General features: G+C 42.5%; 1 protein-coding gene across 1 annotated transcript in view; it reads right to left on the reverse strand.

Moving 5' to 3' along the window:
* The window catches only part of ADAMTS12 (ADAM metallopeptidase with thrombospondin type 1 motif 12), a 609,414-nt gene that overhangs the window by 180,346 nt on the left and 413,133 nt on the right, over positions 1–15,935 (reverse strand). The window contains exons 13-15 of the mRNA XM_073543900.1: positions 11,472–11,617; positions 10,878–11,047; positions 4,663–4,796 (exon numbers count right to left, since the gene is read on the reverse strand). Coding sequence (XP_073400001.1) covers positions 4,663–4,796; positions 10,878–11,047; positions 11,472–11,617 — 450 coding nt within the window. The remainder of the gene's footprint in view (positions 1–4,662; positions 4,797–10,877; positions 11,048–11,471; positions 11,618–15,935) is intronic.

Genomic DNA, 15,935 nt, shown 5'->3' on the forward strand with positions numbered 1-15,935 from the left:
ATACCCTGTCGCCGTGTCTCGTCTCAGTGCTGCAAAATTTCATAATATCTGAGGTCTAACTGCAGAACAAGACGCCATATGATGGCTCAGTTTTTTTCTCTGTCTGTGTGCTTAAGGAAGGAGAGCTCCAGAGAAGTGTTTATGTGCAACTGTGCTGGACTCTGTTGATTGTATCCTAAGCGGGCGGATTCCCGCAGCCCTAAGAACTGTGATATAAGTTATCATTTTGTTTCCCATTTTTGCCAGGCTGTTTATTTTGTTGAACCCTGCACTGGTTTATGCCATGGTTTAAATAAACCAGCAGAAGATATGTTCCTGTCGCTACCTCTGTGAGCAGCTGAGTGAGTTAACCACAGTTGGTGGAGAATGCAGGCAACATTCCAGGAACACGAGTAGCAGCTACAGATAAACTGCATATCCAGGGTAAAGGCGGCTATAGGGATGGAACAGTGCTCAGACAAAATAGAGAAGCTGATCAAGCAGCTTATACTAAGCCAGCAGCACCAGTAGCACTGAGAGCAGCAGCATCCGCAAGAGCAGCAGCACCGAGGGCAGCCGCAAGTACAGCAGGAGACAAAAACTCCTGGTGCAGCAGATCCAACAGCAGCAACAACAGATGGAATTCCTGGCAGGGGATAATTGCAGCAGAGAAACCTGCCCTTCCCCAAGTCCAGGTGATGACTCACACATCTGGAAAACAGTAAGACGGCCTATGCAGAAGATGACCCCAGGGACTGATGTTGAAGTCCTTTAAATGGTTTTCGAGAGGATGGCTGATTGAGAGAGACTTCCGCAAGAGCAGGTGTGGGTGCCATATTTGACAGGTGAACTCCAAAAGGTGTATTATGACTTAGCACTGCAGGATACCAAGGAATACACCAAGTTAAAAATACAAAATCTTGGCACGCTTGGGAGTAACTATGTCGGTTAGAGTCCACCACTGGACATATGCTGGCGACAAACCCCCTCGCTTGCAGATATTTGACTTGCTGCATCTAATCCAAAAGTGGTTACAGGCAGAGTCTTCCACTCTTGCCCAGAGAGATGAGCGTGTGGTGATGGAGAGATTCATCTACTCCCTTCCCAAGCCGGTGCAGACCTGGGTTGCCCAACGTGACCCTAGGCACGCAGATGACCTGGTTGGCCTAGTTGAGAGTTTTCAGGTTGTTGAGAAATCTTTAGGGAAATAGGACATCACGTCATCACTTCCCCGTACTGGAATATCCAAAAGGGGGTGGGCTCACCACGGAGGGGGTCTAGAGTCACATACGGGGAACATCCAAATTCCGCTGAGGACGTGGTCTGTTAGTGATGTCACAATCTTGCGGACACATAGACGCCCGGTTTCCCTGAACTGATGGACTGCAACATAAGGCGGCATTGTTCCTATTATGCATATCTGGCCTGAAAATATATACATGGTTACCCACTTGTATACACAGCGGCCCCCACTCCATCCATTCCCCACATATACACTGTGTTCCAAATTATTATGCAAATGATATTTTTCTATGATTTTCCTAAATAGTCAGTACAAATGACAGTCAGTCTAATAAAAGTCATCACCCGTTAGAGTATACATCAAATTTTATTGAAGAAACCTCCCAATGATAACAGTATAATCTCCAAAATGAATAAAAACTCAAATTGCACTGTTCCAAATTATTAGGCACAGTAGAATTTCTAAACATTTGATCTGTTTTAAAGAACTGAAAATGCTCATTTGTGGAATTTGCAGCATTAGGAGGTCACATTCACTGAACAAAAAAGCTATTTAACTCCAAAACATCCTAACAGGCCAAGTTACATGCTATCATAGGAACCCTTCTGTGACATCACCTTCACAATTCTTGCATCCATTGAACTTGGGAGTTTTTGGATAGTTTCTGCTTGTATTTCTTTACATGGAGTCGGAATAGCCTCCCAGAGTTGCTGCTTTGACGTGAGCTGCCTCCCACCCTCACAGATCTTTTGCTTGATGATACTCCAAAGGTTCTCTATAGGGTTGAGGTCAGGGGAGGATGGTGGCCACACCATAAGTTTATCTCCTTTTATGCCTATAGCAGTCAATGACTCAGAGGTATTCTTTGCAGCATGAGATGGTGCATTGTCATGCATGAAGAGGATTTTGCTCCTGAAAGCACATTTCTGCTTTTTATACCATGGAAGACAGCTGTCAGTCAGAAACTCTATATACAGTACTTTGCAGAGGTCATTTTCACACTTTCAGGAACCTTAAAGAGCCCTACCAGCTGTTTCCCCATGATTCCGGCCCAAAACATGACTCCTCCACCTCCTTGCTGACGTCGCAGCATTGTTGGGACATAGTGGCCATCCACCAACCATCCACTACTCCATCCATCTGGACCATCCAGGGTTGCTCGACACTCATCAGTAAACAAGACTGTATGAAAATTAGTCTTCATGTATGTCTGGACCCACTGCAACCATTTCTGCTTGTGAACACTTTTTAGGGGTGGCCGAATAGTAGGTTTATGCACCACAGCAAGCCTTTGAAGGATCCTACACCTTGAGGCTCGAGGGACTCCAGAGGCACCAGCAGCTTTAAATATCTGTTTGCTAGTTTGTAATGGCTTTTTAGCAGCTGCTCTCTTAATCCGATGAACTTGCCTGGCAGAAACCTTCCTCATTCTGCCTTTATCAGCACAAACATGTCTGTGCTCAGAATCAACCACAAATCTCTTAACAGTGCGATGGTCACGTTTAAATTTTTGGGAAATATCTAATATTTTCATCTCTTGACCAAGGCATTGCACTATTTGATGCTTTTCAGCAGCAGAGAGGTCCTTTTTCTTTCTTAAATTCCTTCAAACCTGTGCCCTGCTTAATAATGTGGAACATCATTCTTAAGTAGTTTTCCTTTAATTGGGCTCACCTGGTAAACTAATTATCACAGGAATTTGAGATTTATTTCAGTGATCCAAAGAGCCCTGATACACAATAGCATCTATGAGTTTATTTGAAAAACAAAAAATTACATCTTTATGACACTTAACTCCAATTTGCATAATAATTTGGAACGCAGTGTATACATGGCGGACATTTCTCCATCCGTTTCCAACATATACACATGGAGGCCCTATCTCCATCCATTCCACAGATATATACATGGCAGCCCCCTTCCCATCCATTCCCCACATATACATGATGGCCCCCTCTCAGCTCATTCCCTCACATATACGTGGCGGCCCCCTCTCCATCCATTTTCCACGTGGCAGCAGTCTTTCCTGGTGGTCCCCTGTATCCCCGTAGCTGTGAGTCCCACCTGCTTTATGTTTTATCTTCTCCAATAAAATGGCTGCTGATTGCATGGCTCAACAAGAATAATTACTGCCTTAAAACGCTAAAATAAACCTGTTCCCACGGAGCGCGTCTTATAAATATTCTAATAAATCTCTGCTGATTAGAAGTGAATGAACTTGGAGCGTCTCACGCGAGGAACACCGGCGTCAATATACACACAGAAGACTAAAAACCATCTACTGACGGACACCGCAGACAAGACGCATTTCATCTGCCTGATTAAGTTCTCCTGTGACTTATTATCCGGAGCCGGAGACGTTGGGAGATCCCGAGTACATAAGTCAATTACAAGCCCGGACTAAACACAAGGAAGAAACGGCATTAACATAAAATATATGTACATGTCAGACTAATAAACAGCAATGAAACTCAGCCCCGCAGCCGGATTGCTCCTCAGATGTGGCGGCACGTCACCCTAACTTACTCATCACTTCCTTTTTGTAATTTTAACAGATTTTTAAAATCCAAGAACTAATTTCAAGTGAGATATCGAAAAATGAGATCCCAGCTTCACCGCTAACATGAGTGTGTGTTATTAACGAAATGTTTCCTCTGTGTAAGATGTGTTTATTTTCTGATATACTTGATTACTAATGTATATTCACCTGCTCGGCTTCGACGCAAAAATAGAACTTCCACCGCCTTCCTTTGGGCTCCTAGGGGGCTGGCTATTAGGCTCATTTCAATAGCCAAGCCAGCCCCCTTCACTGTAGATGGAAAAAGGGGCAGGCTTCACTATTAAAATGAGAAGTCACACAGTCCCCTGCAGGGTCAATGTGCCATTACCTAACAGTGGGGCATAAATATGTCCATTGTGAACCAAATTTAGGTCCACATTTTTGTGTTGATGAAGCAAATTTTGGTGAGATTTAAAAAAAATAATAACACAAATTGCATTTTATGCAACAAACTCGACACGTAGGTAAACATGTTATTTTGGAGCGAAACATATAAAAATAAGTCGCAAATAAATGTGACAGCCGTGAAGCAAATTTCTGAGCTACAGTTCACACCTCAGACACGATGGCAGCCCCTATAACCATAATGGAATTATAAACATCAAATAAAAACATAAAATCAGAAAATAAAATAACAGAATATAAAAGCAAATGTACTTAATTAAAAAAACAAATAAATATTATAAAAATTACGTTTTTTTTTTTTTTTTAATTCCTCTATTATGGACTGTCATTAATGCTCCTGTATAAACGTAAATCTAAATCTTATTAATATTTTTTAATGCAAAAAATTGTAAATGATTCTACATTTCTATTCTATGCGGCCGCTCGGTGCAACGTCCAGCGTGAAATGCTGAAGTAAGCGAAACATACCAAATACCTTACACATGCCATTAATGCAGACGTCTCGGCTATCATTCCCCTCGAAACACGGAGTCCCGTCGATGACTGCATCAAGGAGCTTGTTCACGTAATTCCCTTCTGCGTTTCGGCAATGAAGTTCGCAGGGATTAGCTGCAGGGAGAGTAAGGACAGTATGAGCAAGTGATCGTTGCCGTCCGCCTGTGTCCACATTTAGTAATAGCAGTATCACTATTCCAGATCAGTGGTCCCTAAAGAGGATTTTAGGGGTCATCAATACTTAACTAAAGGCAGTAAATGGCATAAAATAACAAAAGAACCATTAATTACTAGAGAAATCCCCGCTTGCTGCGGCGCTGTTGCTCCAGTGCTCCTCACCACTTATTTTCTTTGTAGTGGTCATGTATCACCTCTCATTATGATCATCACAGACAATTATTGATCTGAGTGGTAAGGCTGGGGTGATGGGACAAGTAGCGGTAACATGCCTAGACTGCACGTGTTTGCAGCAGAGATCCACAAAAAACGGTGAGGATCAGTGGAGCAACGGCGCTGCAGCCATAAGTAATTCATAATTGGTTCTTTTGCTATTTTTTTTGCCATTTTCTACCTTTTCATGCATATTTGTTGATCTCAGACCTGTGGCTAGCCAAGCTACTGTGAAACTACAACCCTCAGCATGCCTTGATAACCATAAGGTGGTGAACCAGAGGTTGAACGCCACTGCTGTAGAGCAATAAATGTAAAAGAAGTGTAAGTTTCCTTTTGGGGAATGGTGCTTCCTTATTCTGTAACCTTCTCAATACTGTTAGTTGTAAGATTTAGAATGTTTTTTTTTCAATGTTTTTTTCCTTTGCTACATCTTTTGGTAGAATATTCTATTACTACTCTAACTATAAAGAAGTCTACAATCAAGCCGCTTTTCCTTCATGGGTCTATGGGTTTCTACGGTACAGATTTCCGAATAAATATTTCCTTCATATGGCACAGTACAAAGTGAAGGTAAAGTATAAATGTGTTCATCCTTTTCCCCAAATCTCAATCTCAATACATTATCAGGTCACAGCAAACTCCAAACTCGCTGCAATTCACATCGCAGCCACTAGGTGGCTATGATAGCTATATGTGGCCACCCAGTGGTTGTGATGTGAATTGCAGCCAGTTTAGAGTTTTACTATGACCCAATATTATATTGAATTTGGATTGTTTATAGATATAATATACATTTCTGACAGTATCACAAAGTCAGGTTTTTTTAGTCTAAGCTAGTCAGTCTTAGAATATTAGGACTATCGTTAGAAAAGGACACTTTTGCTCACACATATAGGCCGGGAGATATCTGTAGATGTTACCCCACTCTAAAAACCAATGTAGAAGTGAGTAGGGTTGGATTACACCTTTAAATAATAACATCTTTTTTGCCACATGGTGGCGCTCACTGCCTGCATATTTATAGCATTCCCATTGAAGTCTATTGGAGCAATTGGAGTTTCACCTGCTCAGATGGGACAGGAGAAAAATATGGTATAATAAATTTTGACTTCTGTTTTCTTGTTATTATATGACTTGTGCGGAAAGTTCTGTGCACTTAAATTTCACCACAACCCTTGGTTCCCAGTTACAACCCAAAGATATCCATTTTTCTAATATTTTGTAAGAAAGGTGATCCACTCTCCCAGACACATCGGCCTCTACTATGCCAGAGCCGCTTCTCCCAGCATGGGCGCCACACAATAACTGCTGCAAACAAGACATATAACAGGAAAGCGAAAAATAAAGATCTGCACAATGTAACAAGCAAATGACACAGCAAAGCCGTCAGATGTTCCTGCGCTCCTCACCTAGAGGAGGTGAATAGTTACACTTGTCTCAGATTTTTAGGCCTGTATGAAAGGAAATGTAGAATGCCCAATAACTTCCATTTTTTACATGCCTTTTTTAGTAATAATTAATTCCTTGACATTGCATTTCTAAAATATCTTTTCTTAGGACTCTGCATTGTGCTGTTTCTGCCATGATTCCACCACTCGTGGTGTGTTAGGGACGCAGTGAGTGACAGCTCAGCTGCCTTATAGAATCAGGGGTGTGCTGGGTTGTCAGTATTGTGAGTGACAACCTAGCTGCCCAATCCGGCCGGGCTTGCTGGGTTTCCTTCTGGTGTCCCCTGTTCTGGGTGATATGATGGCTATTTAGCTGGCTGACTAGAGTCAGACTGTTGCCAGTTGTAGCTTTGTTCGGTGGTGTGTGTGGCTTGTGCTCTGTCTCCAGCTATTCTGATCTTTGTTGCCTGACCTTAGACTTTGCCTTCTTACCATTCTTTTGCCTTACCATTTTGCCTTTAATGTGCTCTCCTGATATCTGACCCCGGACTCATTGACTTCCTTGTCTCAAGGCTTGTCTGTGAGAAGTGACCAAGCTCCACATTATGACTGGCCATATACAATTATTTTGATAGTATGGATACCGTTCACACGCTTAGTGATCAGGTGGCGAATCTGACCCAAATGATTCAGGATCTGCACCAGAACCTTGAATCATCACAGTTCCAGTTGCAGGGCCAGGTGTCAAGGCCCCCTATAGCTCTTTGCTACCGGCAGTGACTGCGATGTCTGTACATCCAGACGTGCAGTTGACCTCTTCTGAACCTGCAGTGGCCCTTCCTAATAAATTTTTTCAGGAGATAAGAATCAATTTAGAGTATTCAGAGAGAGCTGTAAGTTATTTTTTACCCTGTGACCTCAGAGGATGATCCCCGGCGGGTAGGAATAGTTATGTCCCTCCTGTGAGGGTTACCTCAGACCTGTCCTCAAAAGCCCCAGAATGGATTTCTGCAGACGACTTCTTTGACACTTAGGTTTAATTTATGATGAACCTGAAAAAATCCAGGTTGCTGAGGTAAAGATCATGAACCTGACACAGGGTAGCGGCACTGCTGAGGACTACTGCACCGAGTTCCGTCAATGGTCCACCGAGGTTCTATGGAATGATGCAGCTCTCAGGTACCAGTTCCATAGAGGCCTTTCTGAAGCTCTTAAAGAAACTCTGGCTCTTCCTAAACACCATTGTTCTTCGATGGAAGCTATGACCCAGGCCATATGGATGGACCAGAAAATTTGTGAGAGATGTGGTGAGCAGCAGGAGACCTTGTATTCTTCCCTGGGACATTTCTGTCTTCCAGAGGTGGAGACAATGGAGGTTAAAGTTGCCAGTGAGGGCTGTATAGAATAAGAGGCATACTGGGCTGTCAGTATTGTGATTGACAGTCAACCTGGCCAATCAGAGGGAGGATCGCGCTGGGCTGTCAGTAGTGTCAGTGACCACTCAGCCACCCAATCTGGCCATGCTTGCTGGGTTTCCTCCAGGTGTCACCCATTTTGGGTGATGACCTAGCTATTTAGCTGGCTGACAATAGTCAGGCCATTGCTAGTCATAGCTTTGCTCTGTGTGTCTTGTGCCCAGTGTTCAGCTATTCAGATCTTTGTTTCCTGACCTCGAACTTTCCATTTTCACCATTCTTTTGACTTATCCTTTTGCCTTTGACGTGCTCACCTGGTATCTGACCCTGGACTCAATGACTTCCTTGTCTCGCAGCTTGTCAGTGAGAAGTGACTCAGCGTCACACTTCCTCTGTTATTCCCCTAGGAATTTCTGAATAAAGTGACAACTGGGTGTTACCAGTTAGGGGCATGCCTCTGCATACTCTCCTACTGTCCAATCAGTACTGCCAGGGGGGGCAGAATGTTTGAGGATCCATCTAGGTTTTCAAGGAGACTAGTAAACACAATTTACTTCTTTAATTTTTAATTTCCAGGAGGAATAACAGAGTAACAAAAAAAATTATTACAGGGTGAATAAAAACATTTATGAAAACATATTATTTACAGTAAGTGTTTGTACTATAATAATGTCTCAGTTATTTAGGATATTTATTCTAAACTTTAAGAAAGTTATTGACTTTGTAGAACTTACTCCATAAACCTACCAATTATATAGAACGAAAGATAATAATGACATTGCCGACAGACCTTAATTTCTACAATGTTTGTGAAGCCTTTCATTTCATACTGATACGTTTGGACAGGAGAGCTTTTCTTTTTTCTAATCCACTAACAGGAAGTTGTTATTGTTGTCACCCATATTATAAACTCAGAGAAGGCGCAGCGTGGTCACGGTCACCAGTTCAAAATCCCTTGATAATTCACATATCACTTCCCTCATCTTCATTTTCTTTCTGCTTCTGAAGAGTATCTATCTAACTGTATTGGTGCAGAGGCTGCTGTAATCACAGGACTTTATCTACCAGATTCCTTCTAATGTACATTATATCACAAGCTTGTGCATTATTCGGCTCCCTATAGCTAAGGGCTATATATCCATAATAGTGATGAGTGAATCTGCCGATATTAGATTCAGCAGTTTGCTCAAATTTGGCCAGAAAATTGGATTTATATCGAATTTATTCTATGAGAATTGAATGTGTCTTTGTCACGGGGCAGTAGGGAAAAAGCAGGAGATGTGGATCTTGGGCCCCTGAACTGCCCCTCAGGCTAAGGAGGTGCCCTGACTTTCCTTAACTTGGGGGTACACTTGATGGTAGTGAGGCCCAAGTCCCCGACCTGTCCCTATTTCCTGTTTAGCCCCGAGCTAAACCCCACAACCCCCTCCCCAGGAGGTGAGACAGGGAATAAAGTGAACTGCACCAATAACAGGAAATATAAAACAGATACCACGGGGTTAAAGCAGCTAAAAACCAAAACTTAGCTTTATCTGCTGCCAATGCTCCCAGCAGCAGAGTAAGGCACCCGATCGGCATCCAGCAGCATCACCACTGCTCCAGATAAGCTGAACCCCCTCTGCACCAGGTAGGTCCAGTCTTCACCAAGGTTGGTTAGCAAATGACCAGTATTACCAACAGTGAATTGCAGCACCAGGTGGCAATATAAAGGGAAGTAGGAGTGGTCACCACCTGCTGACTAACTAAACATGTAGTAACACCAGCGGCCACCGGGGGGAAAAAACCCAGCAGCCAACCAACTACAGTTGTAGTAACACCAGCGACCACCGGGGGGCAAAAACCCATATTAACCCCCGAGGTCCAGAAAGGAAAGAGAGTCCAGACTCTAACACAGATCCAAAAATGGACAGTTGTGAAGATCTAGAGTTGTGGGTGTTAGTAATCACCTAGGCAGGTTAACGATGCAACAAGTTTTATTTGTATCCATACAAGCATTTCAGTAAGTCCAGGTAGATGACCCCAATGTAATGCCCCAGTGCACGGGATCAGCAACAAGTCAGTAAAAATAGTCCATGGGATAATTCCTAGGGGAATATAGATCTCATGACCGAAACCCGAGAAAACTTAGTTCCAAGTTCGATAGTCCATTCATGGGTTCCAGGAGCGGCCTTAACTCTGCTCCTTTCGCTTCAGATCCCCAGACACAACTGCTCTCCCCCATCAAGTCTCTCAACTCTACTCCCAACCCCCTAACCAATGTACATTGAATTCACAGAGAGTGAAGTCTCCAGCCAGTCGGGAGTGGTGTGAACCCAAGTGGCCCCCCTGCCGAGAGAAAGAAAGGCACATATTCCCCCACCAGATAAGGTCATTGCATGTAAATACAACATAAATTGAGGTAACTAGTCATCTGTGCTGGGAAAGTATTTCAGTTCCTCACAACAGTCTTAAATGAATCGGCGCAGAGGCTGCTGTAATCACAGGTCTTTATCTAGTAAATTACTTCTACAGTGCATGGACAGCTTGTGTTTTATTCAGCTCCCTAGTGGGGAAGGCTACACGTACTTGATAGTGATAAGTGAATTTACTGAAATTTGGCCAGAAAATTGGATTTCTATCACATTCATTTTATACGAATTGAATGAGCCTAATAACGTTGTGGTGTCTTTCAAGTCCCCAGCGTATATAAAACATAGAGTCCCAATTTTGCTCAATTCTCTTAAAGAAAATCACAACCCAAAAATACATATTTTTAACTAATTCACTCAATTTTAGTATATGACTGGGTGCATTGGCATTGGAAACCTACTGAACGGAGAACAGCTGGAGAAATGAGGTGGCCAACCACTCATGTCAATGTATGAGAAATGAACATTCCTATATGGCATCTTGCATTTGTACAAGGGATTAGGGCTGAGCTGCAATACCAGGCACCGTCCATGGGCAAGTGTGGCGCTGTATCACCCGTTTTAGCATGTTTTCCCCAGTAGTGCACATACCTGTGTTATATATGGGATACCATGAATGAAGCTCATTTTTATAGAGCACGGTGTCAAACTCGGCGCACTGCATCTGACGGAAGGACGGCCGGTTCTTAGGACAGGGGTTCGTCTTACACATTCTGTATCGCTTCCTTTCCCCGGTACAATATTTCCCTCCAAACTTTGGCCTAAAAATAAATAAATAAAAAAATATATATAAAACACTAAAAAAAATAATGCAGGTAAAAAGTGTGAAAATGAATTACAAATCCCTTTAAAACTTCTATAAATGTGCAATAAGTCAAAGTGTGTCTACAGTTCCTATGCCGAGCAATGGGTCTCCGTGGTAACAGACAACAAACTCTGTGTAGTCAGACTGTGCTGGAGAGATTACTGTTGACTCTATATTAAATTAATGGCTACTTGGTTAGCATATGAACGGCTCGGGTGTATAAACTTCCTAATGGAAGAAGTACAGAATGGCTAGTAGTCTGTAACCATGGACATATATAGCTTTGCATAGGAGTTGCGTACCGAAAATGGTGGATTTTTATTTTTGCCTTTTTTCGGAATGAGGATGTGCCTGCAGCAGAATATCTGTGTGATACTCACTCCGGGTTGTTACATTTCCTCTCCGCACTCTGTACCCCGGCTCCGCACGTTCGTGTACAGTGCGACCATGACGTCCATGACCCCCAAGCTCCATTTACGGTGTCCGGTTGTTTTCCTACGGTGACGCACGCACCGTTGATGCACCACTGCAAAGTGACAACATTCATGGTCAAAACAGATAAATAATAACAAAAAGAGATAAACGACAGGAAAGTAAAGGATGGAAGCAAAACTATCGCTGACGAAACCAGAAAGCAACGCATGTCTTGAGAACCTTTTAAAGAAGTTGTCCGGGATTAGGACTAAATAAACATGGCTACCGATGTGCGGAACTGCAGCCCAGCCTCAGTCACACGGGTAGGTGCGTGCTGTTTTTTGAAGAAAGTACATTTTTTCCAATCCTAGAGAACCTTTTTAACTAATATGACATATAGCCCCAGCGTATAAAAATGTACATCATACGCCTTCCATAGATTTTTAGAGGTTTTTGTATGTTAAGTGCCGCCCTCACCTTTCTGCCGCCCCAGGCACTGGCCCACAGAGTCCTTACTACAAACAAGTTCCTGCCAAAAATACGCTCTTATCCTTAAGGACACATTAGCATTTCATATCACGCACACCAGACATTAGAAGAAGTGTGACGAGCCTAAAATGTGGAATCCTGAAAACAGTTTAGAAAGGCTGGCAAATCTGGAATAATCCCTGACACATTTTTTTCTATAACAATAAGAAGAAGGTCCTTAAAGCCAAAAAAGTCAAGGGACAATCTGCCCGCACCATGTTTACGCCTAGTTATTGATTGTTTGCTGGAAAACACAAAAAAAGTCCCAACCTGTGAAATACCCACCATGACCCCATGCCCTATATCCATCCCTACAGGAGCCGGACAAGTAAGAGGTAGGGATTGGTGCATGTGTTTTACCCATGAGCTTTAAACCCTTGCCTCTGCAGCCGGTTGTTGTTTTCGTCTTCTTCCAACAGCAATAACTTTTTTATTTTTCAGACGACATCGCCATTTGAAGGATTGTGTTTTTTTCAGGACAAGTTGTAGTTTTTAATGCTATAATCTATTTTACCATATTATATGTTAAAAAAAACAAGAAAAAAATCAGATTGGGTAGAAAAGGTGAACAAATATATACAATTCTAGCTTTTTTGGGGGGTTTTGTTTTTACAGCGTTCATAGGATAGTAAAAAATAACTGGAAGCATGATTTTCCAGGTCAGTACTATTATGGCGATACCAAACTTACATTAACTTTTTTGGTTTATTTGGTAAAAAAAAAAAATTTGAAGTTTTATAAAAATATATTTTTTTCCTCGTTTGTGTAGCCATTTTCCGAGATTCGTAATGTTTTTATTTTTTCTGTCCACTGATGACTCATTTTTTGCAATGAAAGCTGAAGATTTTATTTATACCAATTCGTGGTTTATACGATCATTTCATCGCTTTTTATTCCTTTCTTTTAGGAAGTAATAATGACGGAAAAAAATCAATTATTACCTATACTGTTTTCACCAGGGTCAGACACTGACAGTTTGGTGCCCTTGTGCAAGAAATGTGTTTGGACCCCCCTACTTTTATGGTGACCAAGCTACAGATATATATATATAATCTCCTCTCATTATGTATACTGTCGTCACTTATTACACAGTGTCCTCCCTTGTTATGTACAGCACCGTCCCTTATATATTGGATTGTCGTTATTTTTGTTAATCATAGTATTACATATTACGCTCCTTACTATATACAGTCCTCTTTTGTTAGATATAAACTGAAATGATGACTGATGGAGTATGGGAAAGCTTCTTTTCTAATGGAGGAGCTGATGGACTGGTCGTCTGGTCACCGGCTCCTCCATCAGTAGTCATTTTATATCTAACAAGAGAGGGGACTATGTACTAAAAGAGGGTGCTGTGAATAACAAAATTAACAAGAATAGGCTATGTAAGGGACGGTGCTGTACATAGAAAGATAATACCATGTATTAATGGGACAGTACTGTACCTAACGACAGAGAACACTACATAATAAGGGACCGCCCCATATATAACTAGAGGGGATGCAACATAATAAGGGACTCCCATTCCAATAATAATGTCCCCTCACACTGGGCATATTCCTGGGATAATGTCGCCAATTCTGGTCGCCTTCTTGGTATAATGTCGTCCATCCTGGGCCGCTTCCTGGTATAAAGTGCCTCTTACTGGCTCCCTTCTTTTGATAATGTGACCAATCCTGGTCCATTTCCTGGTATAATGTGCCCAATCCTGGTCCCCTTTATTTGATAATGTACCCCATCCTGGTTTAATGTTCCCCATCCTGGTCCCCTTCCTTTGATAATTGCCACATCCTGGTCCATTTCCTGATATAATGTGCCCCATCCATGTCCCCTTCACTTGATAATATCCCTAATTTGGTCCATTTCCTGATATAATGTCCCCCATCTGGGTCCCCTTCATTTGATAATATGCCCCATCCTGATCCATGTCCCCTTTGTTTGATAATATGCTCCCATTATGGTCCATTTTCTGGCATATTGTGCCCCATCCTGGTCCCCTTCCTAGGATATAATGTGCCCCATTCTGGCCCTTTCTATTGATAATGTGCCCCATCTTGGTCCATTTCTTGGAATAACGTTTCCTCTTCTGTTATCCAATACATTAAAAAAAAGATTATTCCCACCCTCCTCCACTCCCATGCCGTGCAGGGTACTCTTTTACAGCTGAAGCAAGAGCTGGCAGCTAAGTTTGGCGTGTGCACCACAGGCTCTCCGATATCGGCGGGTTTCCTGCGTCATAATGTATTACAGCTGAATGTGACTCTGAGAACGCACATCCGGCTGAAATAGTCTCTGTTGCCGGCAGGCCCCCTTTCACCTCTGGGCACAGATGCAGCTGCACTGGCCACACCGGCGATATGTCTGCCACTGATTTTCACCAAGGAACCCCTTTGAGTTAGTCTCTCCACACTCGCCATTGACCTCTTTTCTGTTCCATCCACAGTTTCCTGAAAGATTTTCCACCCGTTTTGTCTAAACTACGGTTTCTCCATTAATATAATTGCCTATAGGTCTTAGATTCCTGCCCTCCTTTGAGGACCCTCACAAGCCAAAGTAAATATTACTACATCCAAATCTGCTTCCTCTTTCTTTCAAGGTGCTCAAGTTTCTATCCCAACTAGGTCTACGAGAATATGCAGAGCAGAATCCTCAATCAAGGATCTAATCTCAGTCATCTATGGTAAATTACTTAAATAGGTTCTCTGGAGCAATCGGCACCCCCGCCATTTAGCTGTTCCTGGTGACGGGGTTACAGAGCTGGACAACTCCATCATTTGTATAGTGGCCACTGCCCGGTACTGCACATCTGCCCCCAAATCGAATCAATAGCCGGTGGCAGCCACTAAACAGTTGATGGAGCTGCACAACTGATCACTTCTGGCCAATGTCCACACCGGAAATAACTGATCGGTGGATGTGTCGGAAGTCGTATCCCCACCAATGACCTATCGTAAGAATAGTCCACAATCTGAAAGTCCCAGATAACCCCTTTAATCCTGCCCCAGAATAGTTACTATGGCACCTGTGAATGTCTAATAGGGATGGGTCCATGTCTGACAATAAATGGCTCCTCATTTGGAGAAATCAGTCTAAAACTGCCACATGTATTAACACCTACAGATAGGCTTAATACAAAACACCATTCTTTTGGTATCCAAATTCTGCATAGTGTAAATTCGGTTATTCCACCTGTCTGTTGGAAATGTGGCTTCCCCGGAGTGTCATTGTTTTATTTCTGCTGGGACTGTTCTTCATGGCTGGTGGGGTATCATCCCTTATTCATATTCATATCATTCTCCCACTGGACCCTCGGTCCTATCTCCGTAATTTATTTCCTATGGTTGTTGGACCGGTAATGACCAGATGACTCCGACACATTTTAACAGCAGCTCGGTGCCCAATTACTTCCCAATGGAAACAGACGTCTCCCCCCTCTGTACTCAGCCTAGATACTAGAGCCAAGGACATCAGAAGCCTAGACCACTGTATATGATGGAGAGGTCCAATAAGGCACGGGACCTAGGGGACATCTACATGGCTGCTCCTGATACAGGGAGAATATATGGCTTTATTCCCCTTCCTCCCTCTCTTTCCTTCTTCATTTGCCCTTAATTATCAATATGTATTTGATTATTTTTAGTTAAAGGAAAGTTATCATCAGAAAACAACCTATTGGGTAAATTAGTTTTTTTGTGCTGCATGTATTGTTTTTCTTAATTTTGACAATTTTTTTTAATATCTTTAGTAAAAAGAAAGCAGAATTAGTAATCTTGAAATATTCCCACTGGCCAATGGGGCTAGTTTAGATCATTAACCTTCCTCTCCTTTCAGAAACATTTTCAGTAGGCTCCTTAACATCAGAGGAAGGGTTACAATGACTGATAACATCTCTATACATGTGA

Source organism: Dendrobates tinctorius, unplaced genomic scaffold, assembly GCF_039654945.1.
Source record: "Dendrobates tinctorius isolate UK_male_01 unplaced genomic scaffold, ASM3965494v1 ptg000135l, whole genome shotgun sequence".
Lineage (NCBI taxonomy): Eukaryota > Metazoa > Chordata > Amphibia > Anura > Dendrobatidae > Dendrobates > Dendrobates tinctorius.